At 62.5% G+C, this 20,034-nt stretch overlaps 1 protein-coding gene across 1 annotated transcript in view; it reads left to right on the top strand.

Moving 5' to 3' along the window:
* The first annotated feature begins 305 nt into the window (after positions 1–305).
* The window catches only part of CHD5 (chromodomain helicase DNA binding protein 5), a 62,228-nt gene continuing 42,499 nt past the window's right edge, over positions 306–20,034 (top strand). Inside the window, exons 1-4 of the mRNA XM_079697963.1 lie at positions 306–409; positions 9,089–9,216; positions 16,818–16,997; positions 19,626–19,744. Coding sequence (XP_079554089.1) covers positions 331–409; positions 9,089–9,216; positions 16,818–16,997; positions 19,626–19,744 — 506 coding nt within the window. The 5' untranslated portion in view covers positions 306–330. The remainder of the gene's footprint in view (positions 410–9,088; positions 9,217–16,817; positions 16,998–19,625; positions 19,745–20,034) is intronic.

The following is a 20,034-nucleotide window of genomic DNA, read 5'->3' as shown; positions in this document are numbered from 1 at the left end:
TCCGGGCATGTGTGCCGCCCCCCCCCCGCCCCCCCCTTTGCTGCCTGCCGCCGGCGCTACCGCCGCCACCTCGGCCGGCTGCGGGACTCAGGCTGCGGGGCGCGGTGGGCGGAGCAGCCCGGGCTTTGCGGGAGCGGGGCGAAGGCGGCCGAGAGGAAGGGGGTCGAGACGGGGGGGTGGAGGTTTGGGGGGGTGGGGGGGCAGGCGGCCGCCATCTTCTCGCCGAGGCCGCCTCGCCCGCGCGCGCCCGTCCGGCAGCGCACGGGTTAAGGCTGGCACCGCGCCCGGCGGGAGGGGGGGCGCCCACCTCCCCTCCCCCCCGCGCCGGGCATGCGGGGCCCGCTGGGCACCGAGGAGGAGCTGCCGCGGCTGTTCGCGGACGAGATGGAGAACGAGGACGAGATGTCAGGTGAGCGGGGCGCCGGCTGCGCCCGGGGCGGGCGGCGGGGGGCGAGGCGACCGGCGGGGCCCCGGGGCCGGACCTCGCGGGCGGCGCTGGCGGCGCGCGGGAAGGGGCGCCGGGCTGCGTTCCCGCCTTGCTGGCGCCGCGCGGCCAAGGGCGCGGGGCTGGGCGAGCGGCGGGGCGCGGCGCGCGGGCCGCCAAGGGCGGGTGCGATCGGGGCCACCCTGGCCGCGGCGCGGGCGGAGGACCGCCGGGGGCCTGCGCCGGGCGCCCGAAGCGGGGAGGGGGCGCGGCGCCGCGGGGGTCAGCCCGCGTGCCCTTGAAGGGGGCGGGAATCGCGCTCGGCTGCTGGTGCCGCGCACTCGGCGCTCTCGCCCCGCGCCGCGCACCCCTGGCCTCGCGGGGACGGGCGGGGGCCGACGGGACCAGATACCCGGACCCGGCCGATCTCGGCCCCAGGGTGGCCTGGGTGGGGCCCGGAGCGGGCGGAGGACGGGACGTGCTAGGGGAGAGGGCGAGCGCCCTGGCTGGGGCAGCTTCCCTCCGGGCCCACGAAAGCTCCGGGGTGAGGCGCGCGGGCTCGGACTCCCGCTCCCCTTCCCCGGCCGCCGGCTGCCGTGACTTGCCGCTCCCAAGCACTTTGCCCGGGCCGCCGGCGTCTTCCTGGCGCGCCCTAGCGCCGGCCGGCGCCTCCAGCCCGCGGTCGCCCGGCTAGTGGCTTTCCCAGCCCACCCTGCTTTGGCTCCGGGCCTGACTCGCAGGGCCACCGCCCCTGCCCTTGCCACCCCTCTCCAGAATTCAGCAGAAAGAGGGCTTGTGCATCAGGGGTAGCCTTGCGCGATCATTCTTTACTTAACTGCTCACCGTTTGTTTGGGACGTTTCCCCTCCTTGGCACAGCTGGGCAGGGCCTCACCCTGTCAACCAGCCTTCCTCCTTCCCTTGTGGGGGACTCTGTCACATCGCAGCTTCCCCGCACCGAGTCACGGCCCCTCCTGGGCTCCTGGGGGACTTGTGGGCGGTGCCGGAGCCCTCCCTGGCCCTGGAGTGGGCTGTCTGGCCCCAGGGGGGAGCATGTTCCACGGATGGGCACCTTAACTCCTGCGCGCAGGAGGTGAGAAGGGGAGGACCCAGGGGCGGCAGTTCGTCGCTGCTCTGCCTCTCCTAGTGAGGGGCTTCGCACCAGGTGGCCATGCCCACCGGGGGGTCTCCTCCCCCCGCCCACTTGTTTGCTTGCTTTAACAGGGTGACTGGGGCCTCACCCTGCCTTCCAGACAGTGCAGCCAAGTTTGCAAAGAGCCTGCTGGGGTGAGGGGAGTGGGGGTGAGGTGGCCACACATGGGTGGAGTTGCTCGGACAATAGTTGACTGTTACGTGCTGGGGTCCAGGGAATTAGGCCCATTTCCCGGAAGGGAACACAGAGGCCTAGCACAGGCACTGAAACCCATGGCTGTTTTCTACTCAGGAAGCAGGCTCCTTGGTAAGCTGGTCACTGGCTTCCTCAGTGAGTGGTGCTCGGGGCGTGGCCCTTTGTGGCACCGATGGGGCCAGTGGACAGCTGAACGTGCGTGAGCAGGCTTATTTCTGGGGCTTCACCAGCCCCCGGATGGGGTCCTCTGTCCGCCTTTCCCACACATTCTGGCTCTCCCTGGTTGTGTCCGGGCTCGGAGGCAGGGGAGGCGAAGAGGCCAGGGAAGGTGCCCCCACACTGGCGGGCACCCAGCTCACTCCACTTGGGCCTCGGTCCGAATCGCCTGCTCACCACCTTTCCTCCCTCGTGCTTGCACCTGTCACTCCAGGGCAGGGCGTGGGGGGGGTGGGCTTGGCCCCAGGGCCTCTAGGAAGGCCTCCAAAGTCCCGCAGAGCAGAGACTGCAGCCTGTCCTTCAGCGAGGCCAGGGGCTCCCACCTCCAGAGCATGTCCTGAGCCTTCCCGAGCTGCCAGCTCCTCTCTGTGTCCCTGGTCCAAGCCACTGTCCCCTCCGGCTGGTCACCTCTAGAGCCTCCTAACCAGTTCTCACCGACCACGCTCCGCTCAGCAGCCAGGGTCACCTTTGAAAACACAAAGCAGACCCGGACCCCCACGGCTTGGACTGACTGCAAAGTCCCTTTTCTATTCCACCCTCATCTCCACCCCAACCTCCATGTTCACACTCTGGCCTCCCTGATGCTTCTGGAACCCCCCAGGCTCCATCCTGCCCTGAGTGTCGGCCGTGACCCCTGCCAGGCCCAAGCTTTCCTCGGCTCACAACTGCCTCCTCCCTGCCGGTTAGGTCTCAGCTCCTGGCTCCAGCGTAGCCCCACCCCTGTCATTCTCAGGCCCATTTTAATGCTTTATTTTCTTGGCAGTGCTTCCCTGGAATATTATCATCAGCTGACTTCTGTCCGTGGGCTCCCGCCTTGGGTGTGACTCCCATGACCACCCACTGTGCCCGGCACCTAGCACTGTGGGTGCTAGAGAGAGGGTTGTGGTCTCAGTGTCTGAGGGCTGGGGGTCCCTGGGTCACCCTGGCCTTTGGACGTGATGACAGCCTCAGCCTAGGCCTCGTGTCTCTCCTGAAGTGCTGGCCGCCTGGCCCCCTACCCTCCACTGCGGCCTCTCTGCAGCCCTCAGCCTGAGCTCGTGGCCGTGGCCCACAGGGATGTAGGGCCAGCAGGTCCCCCAGGTGGCAGTTTGTGGATGGGGGAGCCGGTGTGCCGGGAGCTGTCACACTAAGTTTTCAGTCTGCTGCAGCGGACTCAGTACTTGTCAGGCCTGCTGTCTTCACTCTGCCCGTCTGCCACCCTGGGGTTTTTGCAGGTAAAACTTTTGAGACTTCCTGCCTTGTCTCTTTGGCTGTATCCTTAATTCCCTCTTCCTGTTCTTATTCTCACTCACTCTTTCCCCATGTCTATCTCTTTGTTTGTCCGTCTCCAAGTCTGTCAGGCTGTCTTCCCCGAGTCCTTGCTTCTCTCTCTCTCTCTCTGTCTGGCTGTCCCTCTCTTTCCCTCTATTGTCCCCGTCACCTCCCTCCTGGCCTCTCTTTCCTCCTTTTCCCCGTCAGTGCTCTGGGCCACCAGCCTCCTCCATCCTCACTGTTTCCGGGCCCCAGTCCCTTAGGGTAAAAGCTTCCCCTGTCCTCCGCCCCCACCTGCCTGCCTGCCCGCCCGTGGTGCTCAGGACTGACGTTTTGTTTGATGAGATGCCAGTGAGGTAGTGTCTGGGTTTTGTTAAATGTCATAAATGAATTATTAATCCTCTCTTGGGCAGGAGTACTGCCCCCCCCAGCAATGTCAGTAGAGACCTGTGGTGTGGGGGGCACTTCAAGGACTGATGGGAACCTTGGTCTTGGTGACCCCTCCTTGGCCAGCCCTAGGGTGGCCCTGAGAACCTCTGGCCCAGCAGTGGCCAAACGAGAGACTCCCCCCGCCTCCGCCCGCCATCCACTCCTTCAGCCCCGGCCATCCTAACCCTCCTGAGGCCCTGGGCCCCGCCTGCCACTGCCAAGCACTTAAACTGCATCTCACAGTTTCTAATTCATCACCCCGTGAGAAAGGCAGTCCTCAGCCTATTTATCTTTCTTTCTTTCTTTCTTTCTTTCTTTCTTTATTTTTGGCCGCGTCGCTCAGCCTGCGGGATCTTAGTTGCCCGACCAGGGATCGAACCTGTGCCCTCAGCTGTGAAAGCACGGAGTCCTGACCACTGGACTACCAGGGAATTCCCAGTACTCGGCCCATTTTAAGAACGAGGAAGTGGGCTCAGTGGAGAAGGGATTGGGGGCCGCCCCGCCAGGAAGGGGTGGTGGTTTGAAGCCTGCGCTCCACTGTCCGTCCTCCTGGCCACCAGGTGGTCTTGTTTCCTGCTTGGGGGAACGGAAGGAGACCCTCTCCACAGGCTTCAGAGAGGATGGTGGACGTCGAGCTGGGTCCCCATCGCTGACAGATTTGCTCACCTTTCCGGACTCGGGTGACGAGCTGTTGATCCGGCTCCTGGCTCCGCCTCCCCAGATCCGTCAGCCACCCCGAATCAGACGACCTACCTCTTCCTGCCACAGTCAGAGGTTTTTCTTTTGCTCTGATCACCTTGTGTTTGCTAAGTTCCCTGTCCCCAGAGGACAGGGGCACGGGGTGGGCAGAGCATGGGGACTTGCGGTGGACTAGCCCTGACCCTCCCACCCTGAGGGACCACAGGTGATCTTTCAGACCGGGGCCGGCCTGAGGCACCTCAGTGTCCCCTGGGCATGCCTGAGCTTGGCACATGGGCTATGCTGTTTAAATGCTTGTGAAGTAAACGTGGGGAAGGTCTGAATTCTGGGAGGGTCCTATACCTGGAGGGAGGGGCAGGCGCGGGGACCACACCTGGTGGGTGGGAGCCACCTGCCGGAGCTCCATCCTGCCTCTACCACCTGCCGGCTGTGAGACTCAGAAGTGGGCAGGCGATGAGATCCTCGGAGCCCGTTTCCTTGTCTGCAGATGGGGGTGATAATAGTACCGTCTCCCAGGGTTGCTGTGTGAAGTAGATGAATTCATATAAATGAACATATGCTACCTGCTTCGAGCTTGGTGCAGGTGGTAGGTCCTTCCGCCGTTAGAAGGTGTTTCGCTAAGAAGGGTCCACCCCCCCTGCCTGGGCTGCAGCCTGCACAGCAGCCTGGGGGTCCCACAGGGCTAAGCCAGAGCGTGTGCAGGGAGCTAGTGAGGGGCTGGGGGAAAGCAGCAGAAGGTGCAGGTGCCTCTCTTTGCCGTCCCCCCCTAGTCCCCCGTCTCATCTCTGAAGCAGTCTCCCCAGGCCCCGCCCCAGACCTGGGAGACAGATCAGGGCTAATGGGTCCTAATTATAGCCCATCTGGGGTCGGTGGAGCCTCGGGCCCTGGAGGGGCAGGGCTGGTGCGCGAGGGCACGGCCGCCTGGCGGGAAGGGTTGGGGGGCAGCGGGGAGCTGGCAGACGAGGAGTCTTGAGGCCGCTCCCCCTCAGGACCTTCCCCCAGGGCGGGCGGGCTCCCGCCTTACTGGTGGCTGGGTACCCTGAGGAGGCACAGGGCTGGGCTCTGGGAGGGGCCGATGGGCACTGGGAAGGATTGCTTGGCTGTGACTCTCCAGGTCTGGTTTTAGAAGAAGCTCAGGGCCGGTTGCAGAAGAGGGAGGAGAGGGCAGGGCTGAGTGGGAATCATGGGGGTGTCGGGGAACAGCGTCACAGGAGGTCAGCCCTGGGCGTCCTCAGGGCCACCAGAAGCCGTGCGGGGGAGGAAGACGGGGGTGGGCAGGGTGGGGTCCCCGTGGTCGTGTGCCAGCTCTGGAAGGGCCCTGGAGGAGGGATTTAACCAGACAGATGGCCCTGGGCCGTGAGGTCTTCTGGGAGTGGAGGAGGGGTCTGTCCAAGGGCAGAGGGCCTGAGGACTTCTCCTCCGAGCCCTGTCCTGGGCGTGGGTTAGGGCTAGAGGTGCCCCTACCTCCTTCCCAGGCAGGATGGGGCGCAGCCCACGGGAGATCCCAGGCTTCCTTCTAGAACCTCCCACGGCCTCCTGTGCATCCATTGTGCTGCTGGCCGGTCAGTCTGTGACCGTGTGCAGGGCTGGCCTTCCCAGTCTGGGGACTGCCCTGCTGAGGGGACAGGGGACGTGGGGAGGTGGCAGGAGGCGGGAGAGAGAGGCCCCCTCCCGACTGCATCAGCTGAGCCCGTTACATAACTGAGCTGGGCACGGCCAGGGTGCGGGGGTGGCTCTCCCAGGCGGTCTCTGCAGCTCCGGGGGAGGTGGAGGCCGGTGGGAGAGTGGGCAGGCGTGGACGGGCATCTCATCGCCAGCCTGGCTCCCCGCCAGCCATGTCACTGTCCCCGAGAGCCCTCCACTCCAGGATGACTCTGGGGGTCCCTATGAACGTTTCCAACTGGCCCTGAAATCCTTGCCTCTCCCGTGCCAGGGCTCGGGGGACAGGACGGGCCCGGCTCCTGCTGCCCTAGCCTGGCTCCCCTCAAAGCCTGCCCACATTCCCCTCGCTGCCCGCCCCGTGGGCCGTAGCCCTGGCCAGGGCCACAGCAACTGTGCCCTCCACGTGGCCCTGTCCTCAGCACTGCCCCTGTCTGCCAGTCAGGACCGCTGACCTGGCTTCCCAGGGAAGGCCAGCACTCAGGCCACCCTCGTGTCACCTGCACGGCAGCTCCCTCACCTGCCTGGAGCTGGTCTCTCTCCGTGTCTGTTTGCCTGACAGGATGGGGAGGGGACTGAGACTTGGGCATGCCCTGTCCCCGTGGACTCCTGGGGGGGCCGGACAAGACAGGCCTGGCACTTGCTTCCTGGGGGGCAGGGCCACAGGCCCCCTGGCAGCCCTGGAGCAGAAGGGCGCTGAGACAGAGGGTGCAGCCCCCACCTTCCCTGGGTAGGGGGGTGGTACGTGTGGGAACTGGCCCTCCAGGTGTGGGCGGGAGGGGCATTCACTGGGCCACCAGCGTCACTAGCGCCCTCTAGTTGCCCCCAGAGTGTGGTGATGGGTGCCTTCCCCCTCCCCTCTGGGGACTCTAGGGGGCAGGGTCCCAGGCCCTGGGGTGGGGACCCCTCTGGAGGATGAGCGGATGTTGGAGCGCCCAGGGTGTGTCGGCGTGTCCAACAGCCAGGATTTTTTTTTTTTTTTTTTTTTTTGCGGTACGCGGGCCTCTCACTGCTGTGGCCTCTCCCGTTGCGGAGCACAGGCTCCGGACGCGCAGGCTCAGCGGCCATGGCTCACGGGCCCAGCCGCTCCGCGGCATGTGGGATCCCCCCGGACCGGGGCACGAACCCGCGTCCCCTGCCTCGGCAGGCGGACTCTCAACCACTGCGCCACCAGGGAAGCCCGCCAGGGTGTTTTACTCTATAATTTTTAGACTTCCTGGGCGGGGTTGGGGGCCTATCATTTAAACCCGATTCAGTGAGGACACTCTGCCCATTTCCCATATGAAAGTCTCCTGCGCGGCCCTGGGACTTTCTGCCCTCCTAAGGGTTTCCCAGGGTGGCAGCCCCACAGTGGGGTCCTGCTCGAGGCAGACCCCAGACCGAGCGAGACTCCCTGTCGTGTCCCCCCCACCCCCGTGGCACTTCTCCCTGCCCTTGACTCCCGCCCCCGCCCCCCGCACATGGGCAGTGAAGGGCGTGGGATGGGGGATAAGCCGCTGGTGTGGAGGCTGGCTGGCTTGTGGACCCCTTTTGTGGACTCTCTGGAGGTTGCACCGGTGCCTTCTGGAAGCTTCCTTCATCCCGGGCAGACAGATGCATAGCTCTAGTCTGGGTGGTTTGTTCTTGCGGTGTCTTTTTGCTGCCATTTGCCCCCAAGAGGGCCCTCCCGCTCTCTGCACCCCCAGCCCTGGGGCCCACGTCCGGTCCCAGGAACCCAGGGCTCGTGCCCTTTTGCACCCCTGACTTCCTGGGTGGGAGTTAGGCCCCAGCCACGGGCTCCCTTTGGGGGCAGCAAGAGCATGTAGCCTGCAGCTTCTTCTAAGACCCCCACGTGACACACCTGCCTGCTCCCCCCAGCCTTTCCAATGCGTGAAGAAATGAGGATTCAAGAAAGGTGGGCAGCTTCTAGAAAACCCACCTCTCTGTGGACCGTCACATCGTCCCGAGCACCCTGCGGAGTGTGTTTGGCATCCTGCTGCGTGTGTCCGGGTACATGTGACGGGGAGTGGGCCTGGGCAGGTGCGGATGGGGACCAGGCAGGGGAGGCAGTGTGGTCCTCAAATCCCCATTAAGGGGAGCCCTGGCATCCTCCGTGCTGGTCTCTCCTCCAAGCTCCCGGGCACTTGCTCCAAGGCACCAGGTGGTTCTAGGGTGATGTGACCTGTACGTCCCTGTCACCCTGCACTCACAGGCTCTCTCCTGGCCACGCCGTGGCCCTCTGGAGGGCAGAGGTGGGCCTCGACCCCTCCCTGGGCCAGCTGGAGATGGCTTTGTGACTCCGTGGGGCTGCTTTCTCCCTGGGGAGCCATGTCCACAAGGCCTCTTACTTGGTCATTTGTTTGTTTTTTTTAATTTTTAAAATCTATTTTATTTTATTTATTTTTGGCTGTGTTGGGTCTTCGTTGCTGTGGCGCGGGCTTTTCTCTAGCTGTGGTGAGCGGGGGCTACTCTTCATTGCGGTGCGCAGGCTTCTCATCGCGGTGGCTTCTCATCGCGGTGGCTTCTCTTGTTGCAGAGCACGGGCTCTAGGCACACAGGCTCAGTAGTTGTGGCCCACGGGCTCTAGAGTGCAGGCTCAGTAGTTGTGGTGCACGGGCTTAGTTGCTCTGCGGCATGTGGGATCTTCCCGGACCAGGGCTCGAACCTGTGTCCTCTGCCTTGGCAGGTGGGTTCTTAACCACTGCGCCACCAGGGAAGCCCTGGTCATTTGTTTTTGCTTCAGTTTCCCAAGCACTGTCATAGCAGGGTAGGTGGTTATTGTTCCATTTTACAGGTTGAGAGGAGGAGAGGCCCAGAAAGGTGGGGTGATGTGACACAGCCCAAGGGGCTGGGGTTCCACTCTGCGGGTCTGAGGGTGGCTTTGAGGGGTTGGGGCAGGGGAACTAGACGGAGAAGGCGGGGAGGGGTGGGGATGGGCTGGGGAGGGCAGGGTGGCCGTGATCCGGCACAGTTGGGTGGCAGAGGAACTGCCTGTCCCGGTGGGCCCTGCCTATCACTCTGTGCCCCTGGGGGTCTCCCTGAAGGAAGCAGCGGAGTAACCCCCTCCCCCTTCTGACTCTTCCAGAAGAAGAAGATGGTGGCCTTGAAGGCTTCGATGACTTTTTCCCTGAGGAGCCCGTGAACCTTCCCAAGAAGAAGAAGACCAAGAAGCTCAAGGAGAACAGGTCCAAAGGGAAGAGGAGGAAGAAAGAGGTGCGTGGGGCTGGGGCCGCGCGGGCGTCTTGGCTGCTCCTCCTGGGCCTGTGGAGAAAGACCTGGGCTCCCATCTGGCGGAGGGGTGCCTCCAGAGAGCCGAGCCTGAGTGAGAAACACCAAACCCAGTGTCTGGTGTGGGCAGCGTCCCCATGGACACCTGCCCCGAGATGTATCTCAAGTGTCCTGTCCTTTTTTTGTTTTTGGCCACACAGCGTGGCTTGAGGGATCTTAGTTCCCTAACCAGGGATTGAATCCGGGCCACGGCAGTGAGAGTATGGAGTCCTAACCATTGGACCACCAGGGAATTCCCAAGTGTACTTTTTTATTTTTGGCTGCGTTGGGTCTTCGTTGCTGCGCGTGAGCTTTCTCTAGCTGTGGCGAGCGAGGGCTAGTCTTTGTTGAGGTGCGCGGGCTTCTCATTGCGGTGGCTTCTCGTTGCAGAGCACGGGCTCTAGGCATGCGGGCTTCAGTAGTTGTGGCACGTGGGCTCAGTAGTTGTGGCTCTTGGGCTCTAGAGCGCAGGCTCAGTAGTTGTGGCGCACGGGCTTAGTGGCTCCGCGGCATGTGGGATCTTCCCGGACCAGGGCTCGAAGCCGTGTCCCCGGAATTGGCAGGTGGATTCTTAACCACTGAGCCACCAGGGAAGTCCCTACTGTCTTCTTTTTTATTTATTTTTATTTTTTTATTTTTTTTGCGGTACGCGGGCCTCTCACTGCCGTGGCCTCTCCCGTTGTGGAGCACAGGCTCCGGATGCGCAGACCCAGCGGCCACGGCCCACGGGCCCAGCCACTCCGGGGCATGTGGGATCTTCCCGGACCGGGGCACGAACCTGTGTCCCCTGCATTGGCAGGCGGATTCTTAACCACTGCGCCACCAGGGAAGTCCCTACTGTCTTCTTAAACAGGGTGTTTATTCTTTTCTCCTTGGTGTCTGTCCTGGGCCGTGACAACACAGGGTCCCCGGTGCTCCCACCCCTTCACTGCAGGGCCCTTATTCCCGCTCGCATCTGTGTCCGCTGCCTCTGTGCTCTTGGTGGCGCCTTCTGCTACCCCCTCCATATCTGCTTCCTGGCAGCCGTCTGTCCCTCTGGTTTGCTGCTTCCAACCTGTTGTGAGTTGGAATCCTGGCGGGCAAGATACAGATGGGAGAAGAGTAAGGAGACCCTGGAGAGGGATGGGTCTCCTGTGAGTAACTTGTGGGAGCATTTCTAGAATATGCCCCACGTGGACTCACTTCATCCTCAGCAGCAACCTTGGGAGTCGGGGCAGGGATGATTATCACCACCCGACAGAGGGGGAAACCGGGGCTGCCTGGTAGCCTAACGCCCTCGGCACTTGGAGGGGACGGTCACAGGGCAACATGGGTTCTCCCGTCTCCCACCTCGTGAGAGCTGCCACCTCTCCTCGGCGTCCCTCGATCCTCCCGGTGGCTTTATGGGGACGGGGTGGCGTGCACCTTGCTTTACAGATGAGGCTCAGAGATGAACTTGCCAGGGGTCACAGCAACACAGCTGAGATCTGGCCCTGGGGACGTCCGGCTGCCCCCTGCCCCCCAGCCTGGTCCTCCCCTGGCCCGCCTGCTCCGAGGGGAAGCGCTGTCGGTCCTCTGGCCTTCTCGCCTCCCCTGCCCAGGGGAGACCCACCTGGCCCAGCCTCAGAGGGGAGGCGGTCGGGGTGTGTTATCACCCTCGGTGGCCCCGGGACAGAGTAGCAGTGTGTGTGGGGGGCCCTGCGGGGATGTTCTGACGTGGCCTCAAAGGCCACTGTGGGCCTCTGGCTTGTCCCCTGCAAGGCTTTGTGCAGAGGGGGCCGTGGTATGACAACTCTGGAGGGTCCCCAAACAGGCTGCGGGGGCAGGAGGGAGGAGACTCCTGAGGACAAAGGGCCTGTGATGGTGGGCAGGCGATGGGTGGTGGAGTTTCTTCCCCACATCTCCCCAGGCCACGGCCCACACCTGTCTGAGCCTTGCTTCCGTGTCTGTAGTAAGGGGAGCATCACCTATCCACACCCCCCTGCTTGTTTGCGGGCAAATCAGATATGGGCCAACAGGGCGTCTTCACGCGAGAGGTGACACGGGAGGGCCAGTGGCCCTCGGGGGCATCCAGGGTGTCAGCCTGCAAGCGTCTGGAGGGCAGGGCCTGTCCTGGGCGGTGCCCAGGGTCCCCATAGTGGTTGGCCCCGGGCTGGCCTGCCTGGAGCTCAGGGACTGGGGCAGGGAGGTGTCAGCCCCCCCTCCTCCAGCTGGAACCATGCAGGTATGTCCTGCCTGTGTTCTCTGGTGAGCTTGGGGTCAGCATTTCTCACCAGGTCTGCCCCCTGTTCGGCTCTCCTGGCTCCCGGGAAGGGCCTCCTTAGGACAGCTGCCCTGTGCAGGCTCCTGGCCACAGCTGCCCCGGAGCCTCTCCCTGCCCGCGTGCGGCCACACCCGGCTGTTCCTCTCCTCTGGAGCGCATAGACGACCCTTTCTCGCCCCAGAGGGACCCTGAGCGTCCTCCGGGCCCAGCGCTGCCCCTGTCCGATGCCGCCCTCAGCTTTGGCCTCGCTGCCTGGGCCCCTGGTGTCCTTTCAGGATTGACAGGTCTGTCCCCTCCCGGGACACCCCACCCCTAACCCCGCGGCTGGTACTGGGCTGCATGTGGGCAGGTTGTGAGCTGCCGCCTCCTGTCCCCGTTATCCAGGAGGGGCAGTGGAGGCAGGAGAGGAGAAGTGGGGGGGCCCGTGCCTGGAGGCTCCCCCCACACCCCCGAGGGAGGTGCTGTGGACCGGGTCCCCCTGCTCTGGGGAGGGGGCTCCGAATTCCCTGCTGCAGCTCCCCCCAGCCCCTCCCACACCCTGGCCCGAAGGTCTGTCTTTGTTGGGGGCAGAGGTTAGATGGCTCAGGGCCGGCGGGGCCCTGGGATGCAGGGGCCGACTTCCCGGTTGAAGCTCTGAAATCTTGCTCTGTTGCGGCCACTGCTGTCAGCCCTCGGACCCGATGCTCTGTGGATGCGGGGTGGAGGTAGATTCTAGGGTCCTGGGGCATCCCGCGCAAGCACCTTCTCCCCAGCTCCTCAGCGATTTCTCTCCCTCTCCCGAAGCTTCTTTCTTGGGAGCTGGGCGGGAGGCTCTCGTCTCTCACTGCTGTGGCCTGAGCGTGGCCTCTGTGCTGCATCCATCTCTTGCCGCCTCCTCCTGGGTCTCCCTTGCCCTCCTCCTCGCTCCTCTGCATTTCTTCTCCGCCCACCTCTTCCCCCCCCCCCCCCGCCACTTCCTCTCTCCTCCTCTCCTGCGTTCCACCCTCCCTCCCCTCACTTCCTCTCCCTCTCTCCTTCCTCTCTCTACTGAGATGCAGTTCCTGGATCTCAAAGGAGATGGAGGCCAGGGTAGACTGGAGGGCCCCCGCAGAGGACCGGGCAGTGCCAGCCAGGACCCCAAGGTGGCCCTCGGGCCACTGCTGCCCCCTCCCCAGCATTGCTGAGAGCCTGGCTTGGCAGCTGCCAGATGTCAACAGTCTGAGCGTGCTGCAGCCAGAGAGCAGGATCCTGGCCGCCATGTGCACGCTGCCCGCCCGCCCGCCCGCAGACCCCTGTCCTCAGGATGTGGGGAGGGCAATGTCACCCCTTTTCTCCTTTTCATCTCCAACCAGGTGGCCCCAACACAAGGCGCTGGGTGGAGGGAGCAGGGGGCCTCCCCCGGTGGTGGAACCCATGTAGCAGCAGGTTTTTTGGGGGTTGGGTGGAGGGACAGGCAGCAAGTCGTGAATTCTGATTTACATGAAATAACCGGGGCTTCGGCCGGAACCTGAGCATATGTAGATGAAGCTCCTTGTCAGACCCAGCGCAGGAGGGAGAAATGATTTCAACCTGTGCTGCAGCGGTTACCATGGCAACCAATTATTCAGTGCTAAATTATAACTGTTTATAACACTCGTGAATGGGAAGGCTCATATTTCATTCTTTCTTTTTCCCTCGCAGTTTTGAAGGACCCCAAATTGAGAATGGCCAACTCTCTGAGTCCTTCCTTTTGAGTTTAAATGCCTGCTTTTTAGAGAGATGCGGTGTGTGCTGAGTGCTGGGCGTAGAGGGAAGGGAGAGAGAGATGGGACGCTTGGATCGAAAGACCTCTGCAGAGCTGGGGGAGGAAGGGTGGGCATAGACTGCCCACCCGGGGTCCCCCGGGCCAGCACGGGTGGCATGCTGTGCCTTCAGTGGGCCCGGGGCTCAGGGCAGAGACCCCTCGTCCCTACCCCCGCAGTTCCTCGCACACCCAGCCCGGGTGTAGGATTTAAGGCAGCTTTGCAGATGGATTTTGTTGGGACTCCGAGTTCCCTTAGATTCTTCTACCATCCAGGGCATCCCCTATAGTCATGCCTGGGGCTGCTGCAGCCCAGAGGACAGCATCAGGGTCACAGCCCCGGCTGGTCCTGATGTTCAGAGCCCACAGTGTGGCTCGGGGCTCAGGTTGGTTCAGGGCTTCATTAGGGCATTTTTGCTCTGTGCCTGTGTCTCCTGCCTGAACGTGGCTTGGCCCGCACTCTCCTCTGTAAGTTTCGAGATACCGAATGGTTCGTCTACCCCTGGTTCTCGGTTGTTCCTCCCCTTCTGGCCACTGGCTGACCTGCATCCCTCCAGGTCCTGCTGACGGGTCACTCCTCTTCGAGTTGTTTTCAGAGCCACTCGCTGCCCTTCCGCTTGCCCCTTTCTCTGCAAGGGAAGATTCTGGAACAACAAAACAGGAAAAAGGAGGCCCTGGTCTAGATGTGTCCAAACAGCTGGATACAGAGAGACACTGTGGATACAGACTGATTGTACCATCGGGAAACCCATCTCCAAAGACCTGTCCTGCACCCCGCCCCCCACCAGCCTCTCGGGTGGGCAGCGGGGCTTGGACGAGATCGGGGTGCAGGTGGGGGGAGAAGGCAGGGCAGAGAGGGGACCAGGGAATGGGCGGGGAGCCAGAGAATTGAGGAACCTGAGTCTTCTCTTTGGTCAGGCTTTCCCCAGTGCAGGTAGACAGGGCAGGGAGGGGTCTGCTCCTTCCCTGAAACGAGGGGCTGCCATCATTGTCATCCCCCGGTAGGCCGCTGGGGCGCTGACTGTCCTGCTGTAGCTCCGGCTCCTTCCTTGAGAAGAAACTTTGCCCTCCTGGTCCCCCACTTAGCCCCGGAGTGGCTGCTGGACTCACACTCCTGGCAGTGCACAGCTTGGGGCCTTCTGCCAGAGCTGCTCCCCCGCCACCAGCCACTGTGCACACACCGACTGCACGTCTGCTGGAGGCGCCTTCCCTGCCTCCCTCCCTCCCTCCCTTCCTCCCTCCCTCCCTCCTCCTCCCTCTGGGCCCTGCGTTCAGAGCTGTGCTGGCCACTCCCCGCCTCTCCTGCCCTTGGGATGTGGTGTGCAGGCTCCCCAGCAGATACTCAGGGCACCTCCCCCTCAGGTGCGGCCACAACAGCCCCTTCTGTTGGCGTCCTGTTGCCCGTCTGCACTGTAACTGTTGCCCAGCTGCAGGCACTGTCCATGCACTTGGCTTTAGTCCAGCCCTGATTTGCAGAAACAGGGGATGAGGCTGTTGTGTCCTTCGGTTTGTGGTCCTGGCTGCATCTTCAGCTTCTGAGCAGAGTTGGGGGCATCATGGGTATTTGGGACTCTCCTACTTCAAAATGCTTAAGGCCTTGTCTCTCTCACATGGTCTCCTTTGTTCCTCTTACCGCCCTGTATAGCATCCCCATTTCACAGATGGGGAGGCTGAGGTCAGGACGCTGCAGTGACTTGCCCAGTTCCTGACTAGCAAGGGTCAGAGCTCCGAGACAGTCTCCGTCCTGCAGCCTCCCCAGGGAGCCCCCGGACCCACCGTGGGTCCTCCTGTCTCTTCCCTGCTCTGGTTCGTGGGGTCCCCAGGGCAGCTGAGGGCCAGCCCCATGGCCCTCCCTCGGCGGGCCCCACAGCCTCTGTCCGCGGTGCTGAAGCTTGTGGCACTTTCCTCCTCCCATCCTTACCTGTGTGGGGGTGTGGCTGGGATGGAGCCTGTCTCTCAGGTCTATCGAAGGGTGCTCTTTCCAAGCTGGCCAGACTTTACATCCTCGGGGGAAATGGACATCCCTGTCTGACCCCTGCCTCCCCAGAGGACCGAGGCAGGGCTGGGAGCTGTGGCCATGAGCCCTGGGAACAGGATCGCGTGCAAGGCTGTCCTGCCCTGGGCAGGCTCTGGCGGCAGCCAGGACCGGCGCACTGCCCCTGGAGCCCGGTGTGGCCGACCGAGTCCGTATTCCGGGAAGGCCCAGAGGCCCTGCTGCCTGCCAGCCACCAGCCAGCACACGGACTCGGCAGCTTAGTGGGCATAAAAGGTTCGGGAGCCGGGAGCCGGCGTAGGGAGAGAGGGAGCCGAGCAGCAGAAGAGTCAGGAGGTGCAGGGACCCCACGGGTGGGTCCTTTCCCAGCTGTGTCTCAGGAAGAGCCTCCCTCCTGGGGAAAGACTCTCAGCTCCACAGTGCGGCTGGAAAGGGCAGAGCGGCCGGGGGGCTCCCAAGACAGACCCACTGCCCTTGCTGCCCTCCTCCTCTGCATCTGCTCCCACCCCTCCCCCCTCCTTCCTTCCTCTCCCTCCTCCCCGCCTTCCTCCTCCCTCTCCACCTCCTCTTTTGCCTCCCTCCCTCCCTCATTGCTCCTTCCGGAGCTCACATCTTTCATTTCTCCAGTTCTTTCTTCATCTCTTCCGTGCCTCTCTTTGCCGCCTCTAAACCGCCAGCGTGAAGATGCCAAGTGTCATCTTCCTTGGAGCCTCCGTGCCTGGCCTCTCCTGCAGACCCAGGCCGGGAGGGGCCTCATCAGCCCGCTTGCCTCTTGAAAAGCCCCGAATACACAGCTTTCTCTGCTTTCTCCGCAGGGGCAGTGCCTTTCTGATGGGGACGCTCTGTCTGTAAACACCCTTATCTCCATATAAATGGGCCATTTTCTGCCTGTATGGACGGAAACTGAATCAAGGAAACCAAGCTTAAGAGCTGCCTAAATTACTTTGTCTCATATTGAGATGAAGCAGCCAGGGTTCGGGCGGTGGGGAAGGTGGGCTTGTGCCTTAGCAGCGTCTGGAGAGCGCACAGGCAGATGAGACTGGGATGTGCGCTCTGTGTTCATCACAGGTTTCACTTGACACACGCGACTCCATAGGATGCAAAGATAAACAGAGAGGACAGGAGCTGGGAGCCAGGGCGGAAGCTGGGGGCGCTTCTCCAGCGTGGACAGCACTTTGGCTTTTGGCTCTGGGCATCACATCCTCTCTACGAGCACCTGGGTCCAAGTGCCATCGCTGACACGGGTTACAATCCCAAAGTCCATAGAAACCTGAAACAGGGCCGTCTAAGCGGGCTGCACTGAGCTTGCCTGGTGGGGGCGTGTGTCTTCACCCGAGGCCTCGACTCACCTGCATAGCACCATTTGTCACCAACCAGTCACTGGGGACAAGACCCTTACCCCGTGCTGGCCCAGGGCAGCCCCTCTGGCTGGGGTTTAGTGGTCTGGTGGGTGAGACTCTGCCAGGAGGCCGCTCTCAGGGCAGTGCTGCTGCCCGGGACTCTGCATTTTCTTTGGGCCCCTGTTGTCCTCACCGTCCCCCTTTCTCTTCCAGGGGAGCAATGATGAGCTGTCGGAAAATGAAGAGGATCTGGAAGAGAAGTCGGACAGTGAGGGCAGTGACTACTCCCCAAATAAAAAGAAGAAGAAAAAACTCAAGGACAAGAAGGAGAAGAAAGCCAAGAGAAAAAAGAAAGATGATGATGAGGACGACAACGATGACGGATGCCTCAAGGTAACCCTGAAGCCTGGCTGGGGGACGCCTGCTTGGGTGGGCTGAGCCTCCTGCTGTGGGAAAAGGGCCAGAGCATCCTTTCCCACGAAGGGCCGTCGGGGCAGATGGGTCTGTGGGTGTGAGTGCCCGCGCATGAAGGTTGGACACGACTTTGTGAGAAATACTGTAGCCACAAGTCTCGGAGACACATTAGGAATAACAGTGAATGACATTTAGGAGTTTGGCGAAGAAGTCGTGCGGCCTCTTGCTGATGTATTGTCCGCCGTCTTGCCCAACTTGAGCGGTCAGCTGTTTCTGACTCAAGTTTGGTGTCAGGAACCTCTTGGTCGGGGCAGTTTGGGAAAATAAAACAAACGGAGCTTTTGCTAAGAAGAAGTGGCTGGACAGCTCCGCTTATGGTGGAAGGGGGCCTTAGTTAGCACGTGTTCCGAAATTCATCCCACGTGGGCACCCAGGAGAGTGTCCCAGGGAACGAGAGTCAGGGAAGCTATAGCGATGGGCCTGCAGCTCTCCCCTGGGGAGAAGCCTCTTCCCGGTGAATGTGGGGCATGAGGTGGCCCCTGGAATGTCAAGGCCGTTCCTTGCGTGGGGGGGTTCCATGGGGGTGGGAGGAGGGGCCGAGGGTAGGGCGGCAGACGGGCTCTGGGCCCTGGGTCTCTGGGTCGGGCAGGGGCAGATGGCAGATGACAGCACCTCATCCGGGAACCTCCTGCTGCCTTCGATATATACATATATATATATATATATATTTTGCGGTACGCGGGCCTCTCACTGCTGTGGCCTCTCCCGTTGCGGAGCACAGGCTCCGGACGCGCAGGCTCCGGACGCGCAGGCTCAGCGGCCGTGGCTCATGGGCCCAGCTGCTCTGTGGCATGTGGGATCTTCCCGGACCGGGGCAGGAACCCGTGTCCCCTGCATCGGCAGGCGGACTCTCAACCACTGCACCACCAGGGAAGTCCTGCCTTCCATCTTTGTCGAGGCTCAGTTTGGGCTGGCCGTGGATTTGAAGATAAGTGCTCCGTAAATGTTAGTACAGTGGCTGCTGGGTGAGGCAGAGGTGGTGACTGTCTGCGACTGAAGCTGGGAAGTGGCGGCGGTGTCCCGACCCCCGCAGGGAGCTCGTTAGTTGGCAGGTGGGTTATGAGTCACCTGTGACTGATGAGAGCTGAGAAGCTGACGGGTTTGGAAGGCGAACTTACAGGAGTGGTTCAGGGTCGTCCTGCAATAATGTCATCGCTCGCTTGCTGCTCTGCTTCGTGGTGGGAACCTCCAGGACTGGCTGTGTGTCAGGAGCAGGTTGGCCAATGGAGGGGATCCCACGTGGAAGCACCTCTGAACTGCCACAGCGAACAGGAGGCCGGGGAGCGGGTCCCTTGGGGCCGAGGGAGGCCGTGTGTTCTGCCCGGGTGGCCTTCCCTTGCTGGAGCAGACGGCCCAACTCTGAGGGGCTTAGGCAGTAAAAGGGGTCTGTTGGATCAGCAGCCCTAAGAGTTGAGAGGCAAGGGGGCTTCCAGCTACGGGGACCCAGTGGTGTCATCCAGGGCCCTGTTTCTTTGCCTTTGGAGGGTCAGCTTTGGGTTCAGGCCCGGCACCCTCGTGGCTGGGAATGTGTGTAGCAGCAGTGCAGGGCTTCGTGGACACCCCCTGCCCCATCCAGCAGGAGGGAAAGCTGGCTTGTGTCCTAGCTGTCTGCACAGGAGACCCAGGGGTGTCCCTGCCTGGACCGGTTGAGTCACATGCCCACCTGGATCAGTGACTGTGGCCTGGGATGGCATGTGCTGACTGGTGGAATGGATCAGTGGGTGGGGCTGGCGCAGCTCAGGGCTGCCTGGAGCAAATGGGAAATCGGGGTGAGGGCCCTGTTCCAAGCACCTGTGCTAACTCCTTCCCTCCTATGACGTAGGTGCTGTTATCCCCATTTTACAGATGGGGAAACTGAGGCATAGAGAGGTGAAGTAGCTTGTCCACCTCTCACTGCTGGTATGTGGCAGAGCCAGGATTGGAGCCTGCCTCTGTCCAGCAGGTTCCAATCTCATAGCCAGCACCACCGCCCACCGCTCCCTTCCCAGCCATCCGGGGTCTGCTTTGTGACCTGACATCTGGGCTGGCTGGCTGTGTGCCCTTGGGAACTCGTGCACCTCCCTGGGCTTCAGTGCCCCATCTGGAGAGTGAAGCAGGAGCCTAGGGACCCTCTCTGGGCTCTGCCCCGAGCTGGGCCACTGCCCTGACCAGGACGCACCTTCCTGGTCCCAGAACCCGCAGTGACCTGTCCTTTCACGAGGTCCAAGTGTGACTGTACTAGGTGATCTCCTGGGGTGGACACAGTGAGTCCTGTTGTTATTCCTGCCCTGGACATGTACACGGCTTCCCCCCAGACCCCCGCATCAGCCCCCCAGGCGTGTGGCCCGCACCCCATCATGAGCTGGCATCTGGGCCATTCCCACTGATCAAGGGGCTGGCGGCCTGAGATGCTGTAGGATGTTTTCAGTGGTGGGTGAGAACTGTTCTTGTTAAGTTGCTGACATAATCCCCCTGCTTTTCTGAGGCACCCTGGGTGGGGCCCTGGTGGGAGGTGCAGGGTAAAAGGACCCCCACCTCTCATTCCACCTCTGGCCCATGTGTCCGTAGGAGCCCAAGTCCTCGGGGCAGCTCATGGCCGAGTGGGGCCTGGACGACGTGGACTACCTGTTCTCGGAGGCCGACTATCACACGCTGACCAACTACAAGGCCTTCAGCCAGTTCCTCAGGTGGGCCTCGGGGCCACCATGGCTGGGCATCCACGGAGACTGCCCTCGAGGCCTGCCTCCCCCGGGGGCACCAAGTGGGGCAGCCAGAGGGACAGGGCCCCGGGCTCCTGGGGTGGGCTTCCAGCTGACATTGACCCTGGGCAGAGCTGGCAGGGGGGGCAGGATCCTTCCATCTCAACGGGTGGTCCTGCTTTCCCTCGCTGGTCCTACCCCCAGGGATGGCGACCCCAGTCATTCCCAGGGGTCTTAAGCCCCCGTGGCCACACTCAGCTCTAAAACAAATGGGACTG

Source organism: Hyperoodon ampullatus (assembly GCF_949752795.1).
Source record: "Hyperoodon ampullatus genome assembly, chromosome: 2".
Classification (NCBI taxonomy): domain Eukaryota; kingdom Metazoa; phylum Chordata; class Mammalia; order Artiodactyla; family Ziphiidae; genus Hyperoodon; species Hyperoodon ampullatus.
Note: the sequence above shows the minus strand (reverse complement) of the source record. Positions and strands in the feature narration are given on the sequence as shown.